Source organism: Onychostoma macrolepis, chromosome 12, assembly GCF_012432095.1.
Source record: "Onychostoma macrolepis isolate SWU-2019 chromosome 12, ASM1243209v1, whole genome shotgun sequence".
Classification (NCBI taxonomy): Eukaryota; Metazoa; Chordata; class Actinopteri; order Cypriniformes; family Cyprinidae; genus Onychostoma; species Onychostoma macrolepis.
The window spans coordinates 21,940,541-21,962,340 of record NC_081166.1 but is presented as its reverse complement, the minus strand read 5'-3'; the positions used below and the strand labels follow the sequence as shown (position 1 = coordinate 21,962,340).

General features: G+C 35.8%; 2 protein-coding genes across 8 annotated transcripts in view; one reads left to right on the top strand and one right to left on the bottom strand.

The window, feature by feature from the left end:
- ccser2b (coiled-coil serine-rich protein 2b) overlaps nucleotides 1-2,421 on the bottom strand; it is a 78,653-nt gene extending 76,232 nt beyond the window's left edge. For all 6 annotated transcript variants that reach the window (XM_058794189.1, XM_058794191.1, XM_058794192.1 and 3 more), the window contains exon 1: nucleotides 2,184-2,421. The gene's annotated coding sequence lies outside the window, so the exon portion shown is untranslated. The remainder of the gene's footprint in view (nucleotides 1-2,183) is intronic.
- Nucleotides 2,422-6,664: 4,243 nt separating this feature from the next.
- patl2 (PAT1 homolog 2) lies at nucleotides 6,665-16,582 on the top strand. Of its 2 annotated transcripts, none has more exons than XM_058792683.1 (19): nucleotides 6,665-6,774; nucleotides 8,837-9,008; nucleotides 9,286-9,554; nucleotides 9,649-9,714; nucleotides 9,797-9,850; nucleotides 9,930-10,085; nucleotides 10,212-10,289; nucleotides 10,393-10,538; nucleotides 10,725-10,799; nucleotides 10,894-11,017; nucleotides 11,217-11,337; nucleotides 11,418-11,515; nucleotides 11,616-11,669; nucleotides 12,727-12,869; nucleotides 12,950-13,106; nucleotides 13,181-13,321; nucleotides 13,478-13,575; nucleotides 14,077-14,217; nucleotides 15,920-16,582. In XM_058792683.1, exons 1-19 carry the CDS (start codon nucleotides 6,748-6,750, stop codon nucleotides 15,951-15,953), a joined length of 2,154 nt encoding a protein of 717 aa, XP_058648666.1. In that variant the 5' UTR covers nucleotides 6,665-6,747; the 3' UTR covers nucleotides 15,954-16,582. The 2 variants fall into 2 exon arrangements, with proteins under 2 accessions (XP_058648666.1, XP_058648667.1); XM_058792684.1 differs by lacking the exon at nucleotides 6,665-6,774 and adding an exon at nucleotides 7,783-7,917.
- The last annotated feature ends 5,218 nt before the right edge of the window (nucleotides 16,583-21,800 follow it).

Below are 21,800 nucleotides of genomic sequence, written 5' to 3'. Positions count from 1 at the left end.
ATGAATGAATATGTCAAAATATTGTACCAATGCAAAAAAAATAAATCAATAAATTTTAACCAACAGGCTATTTTGTATGAATTCTCACGAAAAAAAACATATGATAATGGGGCATAAGCAGACTGTAGGAAAATATGGATTGTACGAATTCATATAATTGTTTCACAAATTTGCAAAGAAAAAATAAAATTGTCATGAAAGTGTGTTGGTATATGTTCTTAATTCTAATCGAATAAAAAGAGAAAATCACCCACTGCTCTTGATTGAATAACTTTTAATTCATTTGAATTCATAGACTATGCAGTGTTTTATTTTATATTTGATTGCATCTTCAGTTTCTTTCTTGAACATTGCTGCTCATTAGGGTAATGACATGGCTTTTTTAATTTTATTAAAATTAAAATAATTTAATATTATTAAGTTTCTTGAGGTTCATATATTTATTATGTCTTTGAGAACTGTAAAACAGTATATCATGTCAACAATATACATTTTGATATAAGATGCGTGTATCTATCCACTGATATCACAAGTGAGACATTTCTTCACTATGCACAGACATCATCTGGCTTGCCCAGACTGCACAAACCACACCCAACCATCACAAACCCTGCCAGAGAGGTCAAAGCATGAATTATCTATGGAGATCAGATATCGGAGAAAGCCAAGAACAGCACAGAGAAGAGTTTATATTGGGGGGAGGAAACACATCGTAATTATATTTAGCACATGGTTTTTTTATCCTGTATGTTCTGAACCACAGCAAACAAAACTGAAGCACTTTACTAACTAGTATCAGTTAAGCTTAAATAATTGACTAATCATAGTAGACAAAAACCTGTCTAATCCCATTCTTATCACGACAGCTACGTGAGAGAGTAAGCAAAGATCAGCATGGTCGTTATTTGCATCATACAGGCTAGACTAAAAGTCCTCTAAGCTTATTATGCAAGAGCTCATGGATCATTAAAGATTATGAAAGATCATTATTACCCTCACGGTTTTATTTATTATTGGCCACATCAGTATTAGTCTTTTTGCAGTGAGGTAGTGTCACATTACCTAAAGGCCATCATTACCTGTGTCTGACCTTTCGAAACACCACAAAAGTGTTCACAGCATCTGCTTGAATCGCTCTTATCACACCGACAAGTTGCATTGCAAAAAAATTGTTTTGTTGTTGTTGCTCTTTGGAACAATCAATTGACATAGCTATCATAGAAAATCCTTCAAAAGATGTGTTCAATTTCATGCAGCCACTTAATCAGGGGAAAGTTAAACATATCGAAAGAATAAGACATCAAAAAGATTAATAAGAAATAAGCACCCAACTTAAAAAGGGATGGATAATTAAATTAAAATATACAAAGACAAGAGTGGAATTGCCAGACATATAACATGATGAGTAATGGATGAATTCTCTGACAGACTAGGAGGGTCATTCTACAATTGTTTTTTATATTTTCCCCCATTAAAATAATAAGTCAAATCTGTTCTGCTATATTAAGAAAGCTTTTTGATGTCAAACTAAATAATTGTAGGGTTTTTAGTTGCTTAATATATCAATACATGGCTGTCACATTATTTTGTAAGTGGTTTACTTGGGTGTTCTTGTTTCAGAACACATTTTGATTAACAACCTATCACAAATAACATAAAGGAGTAACTGAAAATTCAAAATGATTATTTAAAAAGTATATTTCATACAGAACGTTTGTATGTAAATTGTTTTAAGTTTTAGACATTTCACTTTTTACTTATTTCATTTAGTCACTATTTATATATTATCACAACAAAGGTTTAACTGGCAAAATGTGTGCTTTGCTGAATTAAAAGAAAAATGCATATGTAGGGTACATTATCTTCATAAGTGACTTTCAAAGCTTAAATGATAACTAAATAAAAAAATAAGATTATTATTGCAAAATTAAGATAAACGCGTTTGTGTGCTCAAAAGCGAGTTTTTTACTCATTTATTTATTTTATTTTCATAATAATCTAAGTGACGGCATCTGCCACTGCAAGTGTAGAATGACTACATGGAATGTAAACAAAGTCAAAAGCACGTCAACTCATATGATCAAACCACTGTGAGCAAACTATCCATATTAACACAGATTAATGTAGCGCAATAACAATAACAGAAAAATGATAAAAACGCACAGTCAGAAGGAAACCCACACCTTATCTGAGCGGCCGTCTGTACGATTTCATCCGATTGAAGGCGAATACAGCTGGAGCTGGGCGTGGAAATCCACCACAGGAGTCAAGCCCGTTTACTGCTTCCACCTGATCCGACGCTTAGTCCAGATATACAGTTGTCCATGCATAGAAGACTAGCTCTCTACATCGCATTCTATGTTATTGTGAAGTAACGTCCTGCCGGCATGTGAGCGTGTTGCATGAGAGCAGCTGACACTGACGTCAGCATTCCTCATACTGCGGGTATACCCGGAAATGGGCGTGGCCTAGCGGCGCGGACGTTGTTTCTGATTTGGGCCTATCCCTAATCATAAGAAGATGCCGGATGCCGCATTTGGCTGCAAGTACGCGCCCCCGTCTGGAAACGGTCAGGGAAGTATTTGGGGGGGAAACAGTGCTTTTAGAAACTCAGAAGCAATAAAATTCACTATTTCTGAGCGCTGGAGACACCGAACACCGCTCTCTGACTGCGGTCACGCTATGCTGGTCAAAAAAGTGTAATGTGTTCTTTTATTAATTTAGTGCTAGTTTTATGTAGGCCAGCTATTTTTAGGGAGGCCTTGCTAATCAGGCCAGTTAGAGTCAATTAGTTCACTCTTTCTTATGCACGTAGTTAAAACTAGCAGACAAAAGTAGCGTGATTAGAAATTTTTAAAGAAAATTGCGTTCCAGTGTTTATACCTCAGCTGAGAACCTCGGCATGAGAGTTGGAAAAATATTCTTTCACATGAAACAAACTGCAGGAATTGAAAAGCATTTATTAGTTGGAACAGATGATGAAGTATAATTTGGTGTTTTGCCCACTACTCCACTGGATCACCAAAAACGTGCTATTATACTCCAAGAGGTGCAACTACTGTGGCACAGTCGACTCTTTCTATCTCATCTATTAGTCCTATTATTTTTTACATTTATTTATTGAGTAGACTGTCTTGTCTTTGTCTCCTGTCCTCTTGCTTAAGTGTTTAGGGTGATTCTGTTTTTAGCAATGTAGATGGTATGGATCTGTGCTCTGCATTAAGAAAATAACCTATTCAGTTCTTGACCGCAGCAACAGCTTTGGCATTAAGACCAAAAGCTAAAGTCTTAAATATGGACTTGTCTCCTTATGGACTTGAAAGCTCGGAAGCTTAATGTTTTATTTATTTTTTAAGTTGTTAATTCTTTCATTTGCTGTTGATAGCAATTTGTGCTTTCTCATTAATTCTGTTAAGTACACACTTTCACGTCATTCCAAATTATTATTTTTCTTCAGTTGGAGATAAAAAGGTTTTTACTTAAAATCATTTGTCTATCAGCAGTCCCCATCCGACCTGAGCTTCAGAGGAGGCAGAGAAGAATGGCAAAAAATCCAGATGTGCAAAGCTTGTCACATTATACCCCAAAAAATACATTAAATACTCATTATAGCCAAAAAGTCTGTAATCGACACCAAAGGAGCCTCAAATAAGTACTGCGTTGAGAGTCTGAATAGTTATGCTTTTTGCTTTGTCATTAGGGGTATGGAATGTAAATTGGTGTGAATTTTCTCTAATCATTTTACAATAAGGATGCAAAATGCAGGGGAAAAAATGAAGGGGATACGTTCTGAATGTGCTGCAGGCATACATTTGCCTCTCAAACAGCAGGTGTCACCAGCATGCAGTGTTTCGAGGGCTTTGCAAGATTGAATCATTTTGTGAACCGTTTGGTTCAATTGATTCAAAATTCAAAAGCTGGTTGTATCCCTATGCCCTACTCATGCTGAAGAGCATATGGCAATCTGTTTTAGCATTTAATGTCCCTAGTTCTACAATTTGTAATCTAGTTCGACTAGTTAGAAAATTCCGATTCCAAATACCTATTTTGAAATTTTGACTCATCATAATTGGCATTAAGATATTCTATATGTTATTTTGGCTAGTCATAATGTACATTGAAGATATATCTGCAAAAAATATATATTTTGACTAGTCATAGGCCTACTTACATTGAAAGTATTTTAGTGCTGGGCAGTAACCTAATAGTAACTACAGTAATGAAATTACTTTGTGCAGTAACTAGTAGTGTAACTAATTACTAATAGGATTTCAGTAGCCTATCAATATTAAAGTTACCATCAATAAAACAGCTAGTTACCTACTTTTGATACCTCAACCCTGATTTGAAGTTCAACAATCCAATAATTCCTAGATTTATTTTCATTATTTTCATGACTCATGAACACATGAAATCACCGGAGCAGCAAGCAGGCTTGGAATATGGAAAAGCTTACATTCAACGGATGGAATTTTGCCATTACATTGATTTTGTGAGAAGAAACACCAAAGTGTAAGTTGTGGCATTACTTGACTCATTACGTGCCCACCCACATTCCTCTGATCCCGATATAGATTGTATTACTATAATAAAAATTATTTTCTTACGAACTTTTGCTATTTCTTTTGATAAAATAGGCTACATCATGAAATATAGCCTAAATCATATATGGGTAACAGAGAAATAGCTTCAAGCTACATATGACAATTAATGAGGTTATACAACGCTTACTAAAAGTCTATCAATCACCACTGAGTGTTTGTAGTAATACTTCTGACTGCGATCCAATGTGGATTTTGGTCGAATGATGAGGTAGAAATATGTTAGTAACTTTTCATATTTTAGGTAGGCCTACGCAATTACAACTTCTGTGGGGTGTGAAGGGAAAGTAATGTAACTAATTACTGTTGCCAGAAAGTAATAAGTAATTAGTGCTGTCAATCGATTAAAAAATTTAATCGCGTTAATCACAGTCATGAACTGTGATTAATCATGATTAATCACAAATTTAAAATACTAGGATTTACTTGTAAATGTGTTGAAATAAAGAAATGCATGACAAACTAGTTTAAGGAAACAGAACCTTTCACACTTCCGCCAGGTATGAGACAAAACGCTAATCCTTATTCTTTTGTTTTTATTCAGCCATTATCAGCGTTTATACTGGCAATAAAACGTTTACCAAGCCACATCGCTTCAATCCCAGTATACATTTACCCAACTATTATCAAAAGTATTTCTAAATAAATACAACAAAACATTTTCTTGCGACCTAACGTGAAGTATTATGACAAAATGCATTATGAAGAAGGATTGAACCTGTTCTGCAGGTGCATTAGAGCTAACATTAGCATCATGCTTCATAAGACAATTTATGAGATTAATAGTACACTTTTACTCATAACTCACTTCAAACCACCATCGAGTGTTTGTAATAACTTTTACACTCACATATACACTATGCTATTTATAGCCTTTTATGCTGCACAAATTAGCATTTCAGATGTACAAATTCATCTCAAGAAAATCACATACATATTCTATTGTAATGGTGTGTTTATTATCTTATTGTCACGGTGCACACAGCAGGGAAGAACGAGGAACACGCAGACGAGGATAAACTTCAAAATAATAGTCTTTAATGAGGACATCAGGACAGGGCAAGGCAAGGCTGACACAGACAGGAACACCGGGGAATAACGAGTAAACCAGGCAACAACTAACTAAACAGGCAGGAACTAAATACACATGACAATCACTGATAATTACTAAAACACAGCTGGACAAGACTTAACTAATAATCACACTTAACAAGGACAGGAACATGACCAAATATGGAAACAAGAGGCGGGAACACATGACAGACACGACAGAGGACTGACACTTATATAATCTATAGTGGCTGTTGTCATGTTTATTTCTGTTGTGTAAAAGCCTTAAAGTTCCCCTATTATAGATTTTTGAAAATTACCTTTCATGCAGTGTGTAACACCAAGTGAATGAAAACATCCTACAAAGTTTTAAATCTGAAAGTGCACCGTGTATAAAGTTATTGTCTCTCAAAAGAAAGAGTGGACTCTGAATCATTTTTAACTAGTCCTTTTTAAAACGAATCTTAAGCCGTTTCATGTTGACTTCAACATGAAACATTAGCATATTGGAAAAATGAGCGAATCGTTTTGGAGTCGTTGAGCAAATAAGTTAAAAATAAATGCATATTATAAGAAAATGAAAGTATTTTTTGACCTTGCGTGCATGTCAACCTGTTGTTGGGGACTCCTAAAACCAAAATATGAACCTTTCATAACCCATAATAGGGGCACTTTATTAACATGCTCTGGCTGAAACTCAGTTGTTTGTGATGTTACAACCGCCTCTCCGCAAGTTGCCAGGGATACATTCCAAGTATAATACACATTAGTAAAAGGATTTATTTTCATTTTTATTTGTCTACTTTGGGCGGCCGTGGTACATTATAAAAGTAGGCTCTGTAATTTTTCCTGCGACTGTATTTTCAAAATAGCCCACTTGTGCCGTTACCCTGGCAACACTGGTTCGCTGTACCCTCATCACACAATGGTAGATAACCTTCCGCGCTGCGGTGATGGGAAGAAGTTGGGGTCAAACCTTATCAAACGATTAATTTGCGTTTTAGCGTTAACGTTGACACCCCTAAAAGTAATATTACATTTGAAAGGAGGCTATAATAATAAATGCCATATTTGAGTAACGAGCGCAGCACCGTTTATGATACCTACAAATAATTGTGACCAGGTGAGCTAGACCATTTCTATAGTCTTTGAAAATTAACCAAGGTTTTAACCAAAACAAACATGGTTATTATAGTTAAATCATGGTAACCACAAATTAACCGGTTTTGCTACACTAACCATATAAGCATGATATTTGTAGTAAAACTGTGGTTATACAAATGGTAATCAATACTCCAAAAAACCATAGTTACCACACTTTTACTACAATAAAACCATACTTAATTTTTGTAAGGGCCTTTTACTGGGGAATAAGTCCAATTCAAATAGCGCGAGTCCCAGTAAAATATTAGGCTACTTATCAGTCAATATGACCAACCTGAGAATCATTTGATCTCCTAATTTCAGTAATAAAGTCCGGTTTTCTTTTATCAAAACAATAACCCGATTCGCGAACGAATCATTCTTTTGATCTATTCTAATCAATTGTCAGGTTTGGTTCATTCGGACAGTTCACTCGCGCACTGCATCGTTTGCAGTGGAATATTTTATATCACAGAAAACAAAAAGAGCGCTGGGAGTGGATATTTATATATCCGTTGAAGAAAACAAAACTCGCAAATGTCTTTTATCGTTTGTCAAGGACTAAGCAGCTCTTATTTCAGCACGAAACTTCATGTTTACCGGGTTAAGCTGTAAGCCTAAAAAAGGCTAAAAACACGTCTTCCCTAATAACCAGATATTTTTATTTGTCCATCGTATCGTTAATGCCTGGTCCCCTGCTCCAATACGCAAGTGAAACAAGGGATTCAAACGCAATATATCGAGTTATATGGGGCATATGCACAGCATGCTCTGCACAGGGAACACCTTTAAAGGAGACTTTGTTCCGCCAAAACATTGAACTTTTGCCATTATACTCCCATTCACAAAATACCCCTATGTTATTCAAGGGCCAAAATGACCATACACCGCTGTATTTTGGAAATAAGCCCAAAATAAGTGGACTTGGCAACATATCTATGGTAGTTACGCCCTTGCGTAAAGCACCACCTCCAAGCACGCAGGTGTGTTCATTTCCAAACACTGATAAGCACGTGGAACAGAACTGGTAGTTGTAGACGTTCAGCGAGTGTGGAAGCTTTACAAAATATTTCACAAAATTCTGAAATACTGACATATTTAAATGGATGATTCTGAACATCCCGTAAGTACATGAAGCAATGACATTGTGAATGGATTGAACATTTTTGGTTAGGAAAACCAATGCCATGCATATCATACCTAATATTTTTGGTAGTACTTTACAATAAGGTCCTCTTAGTTAGTGCTGGTTAATGCATTTACTAACAACAACCAAAAAAAAAAAAAAACACCTCAATACGTTAGTGTTAATCTTTTTTATCATTAGTTGATTAAAAATTTGCTGCTGTAGTTCATGTTTGCTCCGGTCCATTAAATAACATTAACATGTACGATTTTTATTTAATGACGTGTTAATGTTGTGACTAATTTGTTAATGTTGAAATTAACTATGTTTAATACATCCTTCAGAAGTGTAGTTTAACCAATGTAGTAAACTTAAGTGTAAAGTGTTTTTTTTTGTTTGTTTGTTTGTTTGTTTGTTTTTTGTATGCAATTTAAGAAATACAATTCTGTTATTGGTTTTCAGCTTTATAGTTGACCAAAAAAAAAAAAAAAAAAAGGTGTTCATGTGATGTTTTAGGTGAAAATGTATGTATTTATGTGTGTATATTTGTATGTGACTGGTTACAATTAGATTTACCCTTTGTTATCATTATAGTTGTAATCTGTAGCCTTCGTGCAGTTTACTTCTATTTGTACTTAAATTTATTTCTACATTACAAAAACAAACTTAATCATTAAATACTACAAGATTATATGCACAGTAACTAAATGGGTGTAATAAGGTTCAGATAAATGTGGATTATTTTAATACTGATATTAATTTAAATGTTTTAATATGTATGTTAAACAATTTTTTTTAAATATATTTCTCTTATAAGCTGTTTCTGGAGAATAGCGAGTCATGCTGTGTTAACACTAACTTGGATATTGTTAGCAATGTTTTGTTATACATTTTATTTTGCTCTCTGTGTTATCAGGAGAAAACCGGGGAATCTGTTCCTGATGCAAGTTGGCCAGAGAATGGGGATCAGTGGAGTGACAAAGGAGAAGAGGAGGAGGAGGAGGAGGATGATGAATGTGGACTGCTGCAGGAAATGGCTGAAGAGGATGAGGAGATTGACCTCTACAATGAGGAGACATTTGGCTTGGGTATTATATTATAAAATCTGTGAGCTTACTGGAATTGGATGTCATGCACAAATTGTGACTGGATTGTAATCCAATATATAATACATTTAAAATTGGGCTAAATGGCTGAAGCAGAAAGTTTCCTGTGTATATAATTTTTTTTTTTTTTTTTCTGGGATGGGTATGGGAGATGAGAATTTGTTAGGTGGATTTTAATTCTTGAAGCACTTTCACTGCAGTTTTTTCTTTTTTTTTTTTTCAAACTAACACTCATTATGCAAAAAAAAATTGAACCCAGATGAAGCCACAAGTGGTGATAATCCAGATGCTGACCCTATGGATCTCCTGCTGCTGTGTAGCGACAACTCCCCAACACCAGAGTCTTCACCACCACCTCCGCGTCCCATATCACCTTCACCTCACAGTTCCCGTTCACCCTCCAAACTGGGATCTCGCGTTTGGCCCCACACTCCAACAGGCCGGTTTCAGAGAGGGAGAGCAGGTCGAGGGCAGCTGTTTGATGACCCAGCTGTGGTGAAGACTGTGGAAGGACGACCGAGTCTAAAGGTTTATGTGACTGATGTCTATTTCATAAATGTTGGTGGGAAATTAAATTGAGTGTTAACCAGCATTTTTGCACTGGGTTTGTTTTTTTTTCTAGAGTCTTGATAGTGCCATTGTGGATTGCAGTCTCAGCTCCTACTGGGAGGACCTCAATTCAAATACAGTGTGTAATCTTCAGTATTTAGCAATATTTAGCTTTTTTAGTTTGACCTGGGATGTAATGTTTGCCGCTGTCTTTCTCACAGTGGATGATCGCACCTCAAAAGTCCAGTAGGCCACCTGCGGCATCTATACTTCAGGTGCAAAAGCAAATCTCAAATGTGTATCTTGCAGTTATGCAACACAACTGTTGATCACTTTGATCTTTTTACCAATTAGGACGAGGCGATCGTGGGAGTCATTGATAGATCAAGACATGGCAGGGTTCCACCTGTGTCTCCAAACTTTCTATCTCCTATGAGACCTTTTTCCACTAGCCGGGGCAGGAGAGGACATCCTTTTGTTGGATCCTTCAACCAGAGATGTCATTATCAGGTAGTGGGGTTTCTAATATATGGAGACCGTAAACATTTTACATTCTGTAAATGAGTGGTGTTGGTCTATGCAAAGCTAGCTGTGACAACACTAGAGTGTTAAATTTATCCATTCTTTCTTGTTTAGGCACAAAAGAATCCCATGGTTCCTTGCTCTCCCTTTCGTCCCCAAAGACTCTTTTCACCCCAGCAACAATACAACCAAGTGATCCCCTTGTTCAAACTACAACTGCTAATTTGGAAGGTTCTGTTCCTGAATAAAGCCTTTTTGTTCCAGTGGCTTATGTTTGTTTGTTTTATTTTTCCAGCCTGGAGGTTTTCTTTCACATTCCCGTCCTCCTCTCTCTACACCAATGCCCCACACACCCAAACTCATGCATCTGCAGTTTGGGACTGACTCCCCCAGGCCTGCTTCATTCTATAGTCCATCCACCAACATCACGCAGGGCTTTAGGTTAGTGATCTACTTCAAGGAATAAGATTTAATATGCATGTTCCCCTTATATTGTTACAAAAACTTCTATGAAACCCAAAGGAGATGTGTGTGTGTAATTATTTTTAAGAGTATAATCTCATAATCTAGATTTTACTAGTTACTGTTTGGTCTGTTCCGACAATAGTTTTCTTTGTCAACTTTTAGAGCACCGGGTCCTGTTGCCCAGTTCCATCCCCAGCATAAGCGGCTTTTGAGTCAACGACAGCAGAGACCTCACCAGTGAGGGCAAAGAGCATTGTTTTTTTTGTTTTGTTTTTCCCCCACTGGGAAATTGAAGTTTTATTTATCTGAATTTACATGATGTAATTCACAGAAAGCCGGTGAGCTGGGACCCATATTCCCAAAGCATGACTGATAAAGAGAAGGAATGGATAATCAGGTTGCAGATGATTCAGCTACAGAGTGAAAATCCACATCTGGATGACTACTATTACCAGGTCTGTGTCAGTTCTGAACTGCTTTGCCATCCTTAGTAAGGTTTAACTGCTTTTTTCACAACATGATCCCAGTGGCTGTGTTTGCTTTAAATAGTACATTTATTTCTTAATGTTTAAATGTATTTGATTAATTTTACAACTGTTTGAAAGATAAGACAAAGAGAAACTGTTGGATGTCAACAGTAGTTAATCTCTGCAGGAGTACTATCAGAGGATGGATGCCAAACTTGCTGAAGAGGAGTTTTTGGGTGACCGGTTAAAGAAGGAACCACCTAAACTCACAACTCCTTATGTTACCAAAGCACTCTCGTATATCCCAGGTGTGGTGCATTGATCTAATTTAATACCCATTTTAAATGAACAGTATTAATAGTTGGCAGTAATTCTTGCATTACTTCAGTTGTCCACATCGAAGGTTCGCTCGGGCAGGTTGCAGTGTCTACTTGTTTCTCTCCTAGACGAGCAATTGATGCTGTTCATGCGAACACATCTGATGAGGTGAGACTTGATTTCTTTAACTGAGTCTGCAATAATAATTTGTAAAATTTTGGACTTAAGTGTTTTTTTTGTTTGTTTTTCCTCTCTCTCTTTGTGGCAGGAGCACAAAGACATTAGACAGCAAAGATTGGAGGTGTTGAGCACTATTGAGAAGGTATGGTAAACGCTTGTTTTATTTGACTCCAGTTTATTCTTGAATCCTAAAGTTATTTTTGGATTGGGCTGTAAATTTGCACTCTTATGGTGTCCTAACTAGAAATATTTTCACACCAACCAACGTTCTTTCATTCCTTTACTGTAAGGTGTCTTCAACCAAGAAACGCCTGAAAATGCCCTAGCACTAGGGCTGCAACTTTGCTGAAATCTAATTAAATATTACCACTCAATGAATGCTGATTTGATCAACTAGAATGAAGTATTAAGGATAGCAGCATATTTTGTATGTTATTTTATTTGGGTTTCTGCAAACTCAAGGTTGCTTTACAATAAGTCAAGTAAACACGACAGCAGGCAGAGAATCAATACAGATACACTGAGCGTAAAATGCATCACATGAAACCGATTATAGTTAGGGATCAGAGAAACAAGAAAAAGATGGTTTAATGTGGGTTTTGTAATAAGTCGCAAATGTGTTGGAATAGAATTCCATAGTGTGGGGGAAGAATTACAAAAACCCCTTCCACCAAATGTTAGTTTTTGCCATGTGACAAGCAACAGCCCAGAATCAGAGGCGTGTGCAAACTGGGGTGTTTTTGTTTTGTGTTTTTATTGAAAATGTAATTTGATAAATTACAAATACAGATCAAAAACCATTACATATAAAGTGTCTGTATAATGAGTTCTTGTATTAATTTGCCAGGCTTGTTTTGTTTTATGGGGGGCTTGGCTAAAGGACAAATAAGAGACTATTAACTACAAATTAATCTACAAATGAATGGCACTAATCTGAGATTAATGGGTTTACAGAGGTTGCTCCCTAGTGGCTAACCACTGCAGTTTCAAAATTATGACATGAAGCCTGGTTTACTGAAATCATGTGACTCCAAACCACTGATTAAAAACCAATTAATTAGCAGTATTTCAAAAGTGCCAATCACTACTGCATCTTTCATTTTAACACCGTATTAAGTACCCAACAATTAAGTAACTTGTAAGATTTAGTTTGAGCCCTACGTGATTTTGATTTGTTCAACCCTTTTGCTTTCTCACAGTTGTACATAGTTTTGATAGAAGTGGAAGAGGCAAGCAAGATGAAGGCAACAGTGTCTGACAAAGATGAGGAAAGGCGGTTGATGCAGGACATTAAGAGGAAGGTGGATCAGCTTTACAATGAGCTGCGGTGCACTAATCTATTGTAAGAAACTCTGAACCTTGTTGTGAGTGTACAGTGTAAGATTCTGATCTCACATACTCCTATGGTGTACCATATCACAGGGACACTGGAGAGGAATTTCTTTCCTGTCTACTAATATCAAAAGGAAAGAGGATGCTGGCCAGACTCCTCCCCTTCCTGTCACATGATGCATCACTGCATATCCTGAGCGTGTTGGCCAAAAACCTCCCAGTATTGATGAGCAAAGATACAGATGAGGTCTGGAACATGTAATGTTGTTTTATCAGTATGTATCTTGAATATGTGATGATCAAGCTCTAACCTCTTCACAGGCTCTGCCTGTTCTGTATCCATCTCTCCGTGCTGTGATTGCTCGACTTGCATTCAGTCAGCTAATCAGAATTCTCAAAGAGTTCACTGCATCACTGCCTGACTCGAAAGACACGCGGTTAACATTGGCCTGCCAAAACAAGGTCAGGTTTTACGCAGTTGTTTTTAAATTACACTTGCCATTTTTCATATAGTTTTATTATGACCACGGTTAGATGATATTTGGATGTTTAACAGCTTAACACTTTCTCAGGGTTGCCTAGTTGTGTTGCTATGTTAAATGAACTCTTTGTTTGCAGTTTGGTCTGTCGCTGCTGTATGCTCTGCTCTCGCAGGGAGAAAGGCTTTTATCATCTGACCTTCCCATGGAGCCCAGCATTGGAGATTTTGAGACCTGGTATTGTTTGTGCTTGCCCTCAAATTGTTTGGGGAAAAAACACTATGAAGTTCCCCCACTTCTCTCGCTCACTTTCTGTGAAAGATATTTAGCAGAATGTTCATACTGCTGTTTTTCCATACAATGAAAGTAGACTTTAAAAAGAGGCTGCCAAGCTCCAGCAATGACAAAAAAGTACTATAAATGTGTTTCATATCATGTACACTATATTGAAAGAAATAAAAAAAAATATGGTAGCTTTCTGAGAAATGGACCCAACTTTAAGAACTACAGAGAGTAATTGAAAATCTAGGATTCTGTAGATACTGAATTATTTATGGTTCTGTGTTATATGAGAACCGGTAATATTTAAGATTTCTTACAGTGTCTCACAGTTTTCAAATATATTGTTAATAAGTTTGCAATCTATAAGTGTTCAGTGAATGGCAACAAATTTGCGTTCCTTTGTTTTTAATTCAATGGTATGTTAAAATGTAAACTCTTTTTATGGCACCCATTCAGGACGGACACAGTATTCCATGTGGCCAGGCAGCTATCACAGACGACACTTGTTGAGCCACTTCTTCTGCCCTCCAACCTGCTAACACTGTTCTGTCGATATCTGGACAAGCGAACAGTACACCAACTAAAGAACAACATGGAGTGAGTCCAAATGCTCCACTCAGTCCTTTGCACTTGGCATTTCTCTTAAGACCGGGGGGTGTCCAAACATGTTCATGTGGAGGGCCATTGAAGCTAATCTCTTTAGATTCACTAGAAACTTCCAAGCAAGTGTGTTGAGCCAAACTCTGCAGGACATTGGCCTTCCAGGAACAGGTTTGGGCACCCCTGTCTTAGGACATTTTCAGACTTGTAGATTGCGTTTTTTCACAAAACGGGGACTTTAATTGGTACATTGTTGCATTTTTCTCCTTGGTTCAGATTGTTTTCACAAGGCAACACTTTAAAGCTTATCAATTTATGCAAGTAAAACAATCCTCTCATTGGTCAGAGTGCACCTGTTTATGTTCTGGGATTCCTCTCATAGCTGTCATCCATTTAAGATGAAGTGATCAGTAGAATAGCTGTAGTTCTGTCATGACAACTCTCGGAGGGATTGGCATGGTAATGTACATGACAATGTTAATGTATTTGGTCTTGGCGGAATGGACTTGCTACTGCCAGTACATCCACAACATGCTGCTGTGAGAATGTAAGAAATACTACTGCTGCAAATATGACATGCATGAAATAACCCCCATAGCATACACGAATCACCTCGTAGCAGAGCTGGGCAAGGTGGAGGGTTTCTGAAGCACACTGCAAACTGCTACAACAAGCACTAGTCATATTTGAATGTTGAGCAGAGAGCTCATTGGCTACCAATACAGGAGAGAACCAGTTAGCTGTGTCATGTGATAATGATGTCATTAGGTCAGACTGAGTTAGACCTATCGGACTGTGCCATCTAGAGTTTCATGCCGGAACTCTGTATTTAGCAGTATTTCTTATATAATGTTTCGCTACAAGTGAACTGCTCCAGTGTTTGTTTTTAATCAGGCTGGAACCACTTCGTTGAGGGGGTCTTGGACCAATTATTTTGACACAATTTGTGTCCTTCTGCCTGAACAAAACCAAACTAATGGACAAAATGCACTAGGTTATGAAACAAATGCTCCAAACCAGGTGTGAAGGTTTTTTTTTTTTTTAACCTAGTGCACCATATTTCATCTATCTTTGCCATTTGACTCTTACTGAACTCGGCAGCTCTGACCACTCTATAAAATGAGACTAGAAAAGACACCGAATCAAATCAAAAATATTTGAACTCTACATGCAGATGATTGAAGAAACCAACACTCTGCAAATCTGGGGTATGAATTATTTACCATTGTGAATATGGTCCTCATACTCATTTACATGTGGCTTAATGGTAGTCATGTTTGTAATAGTTCTCAGTTCCCCCTTCCAAAATTATTTTTTTTTTTTTCGGTGTAATTAAAAACAACATTGTGTAGTATCCTAAAAATAGCTTGCTGTGGCTCTGTGCAGAAAATACTAAAACATGTTTAGTGTGGTGAATTACAGTAAAATCTAATCTTTTAGCGAATTTTATCAAGGTATCCAAATTGAGGACTAAATGCTTTATACCAAGGGTGTCATTTGGCTCCAATTTTGGTAGATATTTTTGGTAATATTCTTTCATCACAATGTTTAGATGGATTCAGTATATCAACCTATACATGGCTTACTTGGTTTTATCTCTGAATGAAAATTACACGCTTTTTTTTTTTTTTTTTTTTTTTAAATTGTCGGATTTCTTTTAAAGTGTTTATTTGTTTTGTTTTTTTTTTTCTAATTTCAGATCAGCTACAGGATATCTGGCTGTAGCATCATAAAGGAGCACTGACCCTATGACCTCTCTCCACACTGACCTGAAACGTAGGACGACGCTAAGCCTAAATTAAACTGGATTTTGTGACTGACCACATTCATCCAAATCTGTATTCTTTCTATCACCCTAAATTTCTTTTCTCTTTTTTTTTTTTTTCTTTTTTTGTCTCCTAATTCTCTTAATCTTTAAGTCCTATCGAGGTCAGATTAGCAGACTAATTAGCACTTTTTTGACATGTGGCTGATATTCAGTCATTAACAATGACCATATAAAACCTTATATGAAGCAGATAAAGCTGATCATGTTGGATTTGTAGTCTGCAGGTCTTCAGAGCGAGCTGTTGGGGTTGATGTAATTGTACAGTTGCACTAAAGGTGTTTTGGTTTAATTTGTATTTATAAAAACATTTTGTTATGAATCCAACTATGTCTTTCAAAGAAAGGTTTTGGGCATTAATTTGGATAACTGTTCATTTCAAAAGTATGTATGTTTGTGTGAAATGTTTTTGCGGTATAGTTTCATTTTTTTATTTTTGTAATTGTTCAATCAGTGTCATATCTAATATGTACTTTTCACTGTTGCAGAGCACATGCAAATAAAAAAAACAATAAAAATAAAAATTTGTAAAAGGAACTATGTATATTGCCTAAATCAGAAATGTGAAACCCACTTTGTTTTTGGACCTCATCTTTTGATTTGTGCTATTCATAATATAGCATGGCCTTGAGTACTATTTAAAGGCAAATGCTTTAGAGCACATTATCATTAACTAAACAAATCTGTTAATGCCACAGTGGTGTTAGACACAGAGACAATGACGTTGATCGACAGCGGTACAGAGTTTTTGTAACTTGGACTGATACTCGTGAGTTGTAGAGAGCTCTAAACAGTTAGTTCTTTTACTTGTGCGACAAAAAGAAACATGGTTATCGCTGGTGGTAAAGCTCAATAAAGAGTGTTCCATTTAATTCTCACTCTTCACCAGTGATGGGAATAACGGCGTTATAAATAAACGGCGTTACTAACGGCGTTATTTTTTTTAGTAACGAGTAATCAAACGAATTACTGTTTCCCCCGTTACAACTCCGTTACCGTTACTGACAATAAAATGTGGCGTTACTATATTATATTATTAGAATTTAATTTTTCAGTTCATCTGAATGGATGCGCAGTGTAGCTATATTTGACGTACCATAAACTCTAGTGTGAAGGCGCACGACTCGTCGTCGCTTTCTCTCACAAACACGCACGCAAAGAAAGATACAGAGCAAGAGAGTCTTTCATAACATGCAGAATTGACGGGCTACATGTAAACGATATTCTTTGTTGTATTTTCCTGTCAAAATAACGGAGTTCGTTTTGAATTTTTCAGCTTTTAAGAACTGCCGGGTTCCCTGGTAGTGGGCGGAACTAATTCGCAAACGACAATCTCATTGGCTGGCGCTCACCTACTATAGTCCCTGTTTTGATTTCAGCAAATCAATTCGAGCGAACGCAGACAACGTGATTAATATTCATGAACCCAGAAGCTCATTAATCCTTAGTGCGTTTTATATTGATGACAAATATCATATTTAGTAATTAGAATAACCATGTATGAATGCATATGCATTCATACATGGTTATTCTAATTACTAAAGTTCTATCATCATATATTAAATTATCATTATATTATAATGCTTGACTGACTGATACTAAGTGTCAGTAGATAAATAATGTAGATTAATGTACAATGTTTTATAATAATAATTTATTCTTTTTAGTGTCCATTTCATTAGTTTAACATATTTAATATTGGGGGCATCCAAAGTTATTTGACATTTGAACGTTTTAAAAAAAAGTAACGCAATAGTTACTTTCCCTGGTAATTAGTTACTTTTATAATGATGTAACTCAGTTACTAACTCAGTTACTATTTGAGATTACTAGTAGTTACTATATACTATTAGTTACTATATATTACTATTAGTTATAGTTACTAGTTACTATGTGAGAAGTAACTAGTAACTATAACTAATTACTTTTTTAAAGTAAAGTGCCCAACACTGCTCTTCACATCCCTAAACCGCACTCTACATAAACAGTTTAGCTTATGTACAGCAAAAGGTTGTGTATGTGTTGAAAGGGAGCGAGAGAGAGTACCTTGCCTCACTTTGTATTAATGTGAAAATTAATATGAATTTATTTGTCATATAGGCTGTAACGTAAAGCTTATTAGTAATGCCTGATAAACCTTTACTATCTACTTTAGTAAAAAAACATGAAGTGATCATTCTATGGTCTCAGATCAGTCACATTCTAACTAACAGAAGTCTTTTGTGTGTTTTGTTTGTTTTTGGGGTGGGTCAGGGTGATGTAATTTGACATATCAGTGTATGTGTATCGGAAAAGAGTAGGCTCTGGGGTTAAAGGTCAAGCTTTCAACTCTCCTTCACCTCTTGATATGAGGATTTTGGTCCTGTGTGTGGAATGTCAGCCTGAAGTGAGACACTGAGGTTTTTTTTTTTTTTTACTGCACCCACATTGTTTTACTTTCTCATGAGCTGTCTTTGCATATTGAAAGGAAGTTAACGCAAGCTGTTTTTGGAACAAGCTATCTAATGTGTACACTTATTGGCAATTAAACTTCACTTGGGTAATCTCAGTCTTTCCGATATAGCCTACCTTTAAAAGTTTTATTCAGTGTAGTAAATCATTTTGTCCTGAACTTCTCTACTTATATGTAGTGTTGGAAAATCTGTTTCATTCTAGTGAATCGGTTCATCCTGAACGGACCCCTCTTTCATATGTAGCTTTGGAAATTAAATTTTTTTCTTGTGAATTGATTCATCTAAAACACACCCTGGAATCTGTTCAAGTCCTTATGTTGAATCTATTTATTAATTGATTTGTTTGTTTATTAGTGTGATTTTGGCTCAGTTATATAGATTGTATATTTATATTTAATATGAATATTTTATCGCTTTTGATGTGCTAATTGAGCTTCTTTTTTTTTTCATTCATTCGTTCACAAAAAAATAAATAAAACTGATCAATTTAGTTTAATTAGATATCGACAAGAATAGAAGCCCAGGCTATGTAACAAAGATCCACCCACTTGGAGATTCCTGGCTTCACCACTGGTTTATATAATATTTCTTTAATATTGTTCTTTTGACTTTTCAAACGAAAATAGGGTGTTTGGAACCATTTTACAACAAATACATTAATATTGTATAGATTTAGAATGATTTAGAAGGAATATTGTGAAAAGGCTATAACTATATCACTTAGCCTTAGTGAAAGGTTTATATTAAGTTATAGAAAAATGCATTAAAATATATTTTGTAATCATCCAGTATCATGATGAAACATAATTCCAACATATAAGATTTTTTCTAGTTACGTCGTATTACCTTTTTTCTTCTTCTGGAAATTGCACTTCAGATTAATTGCGTTGAACAGCTGCTATTGCGTAATGTTATTGACTTGGAGCCCTGTGTGTTTGTGCATTGTGTTTCAAGTGTATTAGCGTTTGAGTGACAAGACTCATAGTTTACATAGTGTCTGACTGTCAGCTGGTTTTATTCTATGTCTGCAAGTCAAACCTATAAACAGCGTCTCTTCAAACTCTTTGCCAGACATAAGTCTTTTCACTGGCTAGTGCAGATATGATGGTTTATTTGAATAGCATACAGCGAACTGCTGTTTGGATGAATGTATTTTTGCTCTGTTTAACATTCACATAGAGATATTCTCTGGTCACCATGTCGGTACTTGCTTTAACTTCATCTTAATAATCAACCTTTGTGACATTAGATGCTTTCCTGATAAACAAGGACCTGACTCTGTCTTGTACACGACACAGGCAATAAAGGTTAAAACAGGCTGAAATGCATTTTTAGTCAAATATGATTGCAACTTTTATTACAGCTGATTTCTATCTGTCTATCTGCAATTACGCTGAAACCATTTCACTAATAAATCAATATTAAACTAATATCAAATCAGCATGTCTCAGTCAATATCTACACTGCAGCTATTTAGCACATGTGGTGAGGTACATAAAGTTTTATGGGGCCCCAGAGGAGGGAATTTTTTTTTTTTTTTTTTTTTTGGATGACCCCACAAGAGGAGGTGCAACTGCTCACAAAATGGTTTAAAAACTCAGTGGACAGCTTATGTGTCTTCTTTCTATTAGCTGTTCCCTGTGCACATTAGGTTGTGTTTTCTTTGTCTTTCTGTTTTCCCGGTTTTCCCCCTCTAGGTATATCTACAATGTTTAGATGGATGTTTCTAAGGATGATGTTATTGCTCTGGATGACAAGCGTAACACTTCAGGGCGGCACAGGTAAGCATGCTGATAAGAAAACAATGCTCATAAATCTGTTTGGGGATTTGTATGCAGTACTTTGTAGCTGAACCTTCCAAGAACAGAATTGTCTCAAGTTGTTGAGACACAAACTGGGTTTCCGGTCTCGTATGTTGTCCGTGGTGTAGAGCTCTTTGACTTCTGAGATGTTAGCAGAGATTCAACACTATCCAGAAATGACCAGAAAAAGTACTAATTGAATGTTGTAGATTAAGGCATGTGGATACAGTATGTATAGATGAGTTGTGATGGTAGCAATATGTTCAAATGTAGTTGGTACTGGTAACTGGTAACCAGCATCATAAACAGTTGCAGCATTATAATAAGCGTTTCATAAAAATTGGTAGTTTAGTTTAGTAGCAGATTTTTCTTACATTTACAGTTAAAAAAATTTAATTAGCTGAAATATTGTTGATATACCAAATTAGTAAAGTCTGTTTTTCCGGTAACACTTTACAATAAGGTGTCATTTATTAACATTAGTTAATGTATTAACTAACATGAACAAACAATGAACAATGCATTTATTACACTATTTATTAATCTTTGTTGATGTTATTTAATGAAAATACAGTTGTTCATTGTTTATTCATGTTAGTTCACAGTGCATTACCTAATGTTAACAAACACAACTTGTGATTTTAATAAATCATTAGTAAATGCTGAAATTAACATTAAGATTAATAAATGCTGTAGAAGTATTGTTCATTCTTAGTTCATGTTTACTAATGTTGTTAACTAATGTTAACTAATGAACCTTATTGTAAAGTGTTACCGTTTTTCCTTTATAATATACTGATAACCAACTTAACGCAGCGAGTAAAGATAAAGCAACATGATGAATCAATTATAAATTGTAACTTAAAACCCTCATGCACATAACTTACAAGAAGAGAAAAGAAGAAACAGTTATTTAAATGAAAAAACTAAAATCTGGGAATGTTTTTTTAATTAATTTTTGTACTTTTTTTAAAAAAAGACTCTAAATCACTTCCAAGAACTGTAAAATTGCATACAATTTCCTGTTAAATTGCAGTTATAGAGTAAGGGAACTTAATATTAACCAATTAATCAAGTTTTTACTGTAGTTATTTCTTTAAAAACACTGAATCATTCAGGATGACTTCTGTGTTCATTTATTTATTCATTCATTCAGTAATTCTTGGTGCATGAAAGTTGTTTAGCTTTCAATTCAGTTTTCTCTGTCCTAAATCCTTGGCTCTTCATGGTGCAGTTAGATCATTATGAACTGATATGTCCATCATGGTAGAATTTAACTGACTTCCAGCTCACAGGCTTGAAGACAGAGAAGCAAGGAAACGTGGACACACAATTTAGGAAATGAGAAATGCTCCAGAGCTGTGTCTGGAATCACATTCAGGTTCATGAAACACCAAATTAGAATTCAGACATCACCACAAAATGATAGACATCCGATAAAGGGGGATAGGAAGTGACATCGGACACCACTACTGTCTTTATACATTTTTGTTCAGATCA

Coding starts and splice junctions, on each gene's coding strand:
- patl2 (XM_058792683.1), top strand. CDS start 6,748: ATGATACCTACAAATAATTGTGACCAG. Junction 10,290..10,392: donor CCCAGCAACAATACAACCAA/GTGATCCCCTTG, acceptor TTATTTTTCCAG/CCTGGAGGTTTTCTTTCACA. Junction 13,322..13,477: donor CATTGGCCTGCCAAAACAAG/GTCAGGTTTTAC, acceptor CTTTGTTTGCAG/TTTGGTCTGTCGCTGCTGTA.